The 271-nt window shown below is 45.8% G+C and overlaps 1 protein-coding gene across 1 annotated transcript in view; it reads left to right on the plus strand.

Annotated features, from left to right (window-relative positions):
- LOC119592709 (MAM and LDL-receptor class A domain-containing protein 2-like) overlaps positions 1-271 on the plus strand; it is a gene marked incomplete at its 5' end in the record, with an annotated part of 12,914 nt that overhangs the window by 3,268 nt on the left and 9,375 nt on the right. Inside the window, 1 exon segment of the mRNA XM_037941643.1 lies at positions 104-223. Coding sequence (XP_037797571.1) covers positions 104-223 — 120 coding nt within the window.

Here is a 271-nt window from a genome sequence, read left to right on the forward strand (position 1 = left end):
CATGTTTATTAATATGTATTTATTAATAGGACTATTCAGGAAAATTGAGCAGTTTCATTCACCTTCGTTGTTCCATTTTCAACTATCATCCCATGGCCCTCAGATGTACTTAGAGCAAGGGGGACTCAACAGCCTCCCGCTCTGGACGAAGCAGAAGTCCTTCGGCGCGGAATGGCGCGGCGCCAGAGCCAGCACCTGGGTCGATGTTTCTCAGAATTTGACGGTTAGTCGCATGTGTTGTTTATATACGATGACTTGCCATGTAATTCGT

This window comes from Penaeus monodon, chromosome 30 (assembly GCF_015228065.2).
Source record: "Penaeus monodon isolate SGIC_2016 chromosome 30, NSTDA_Pmon_1, whole genome shotgun sequence".
NCBI lineage: Eukaryota > Metazoa > Arthropoda > Malacostraca > Decapoda > Penaeidae > Penaeus > Penaeus monodon.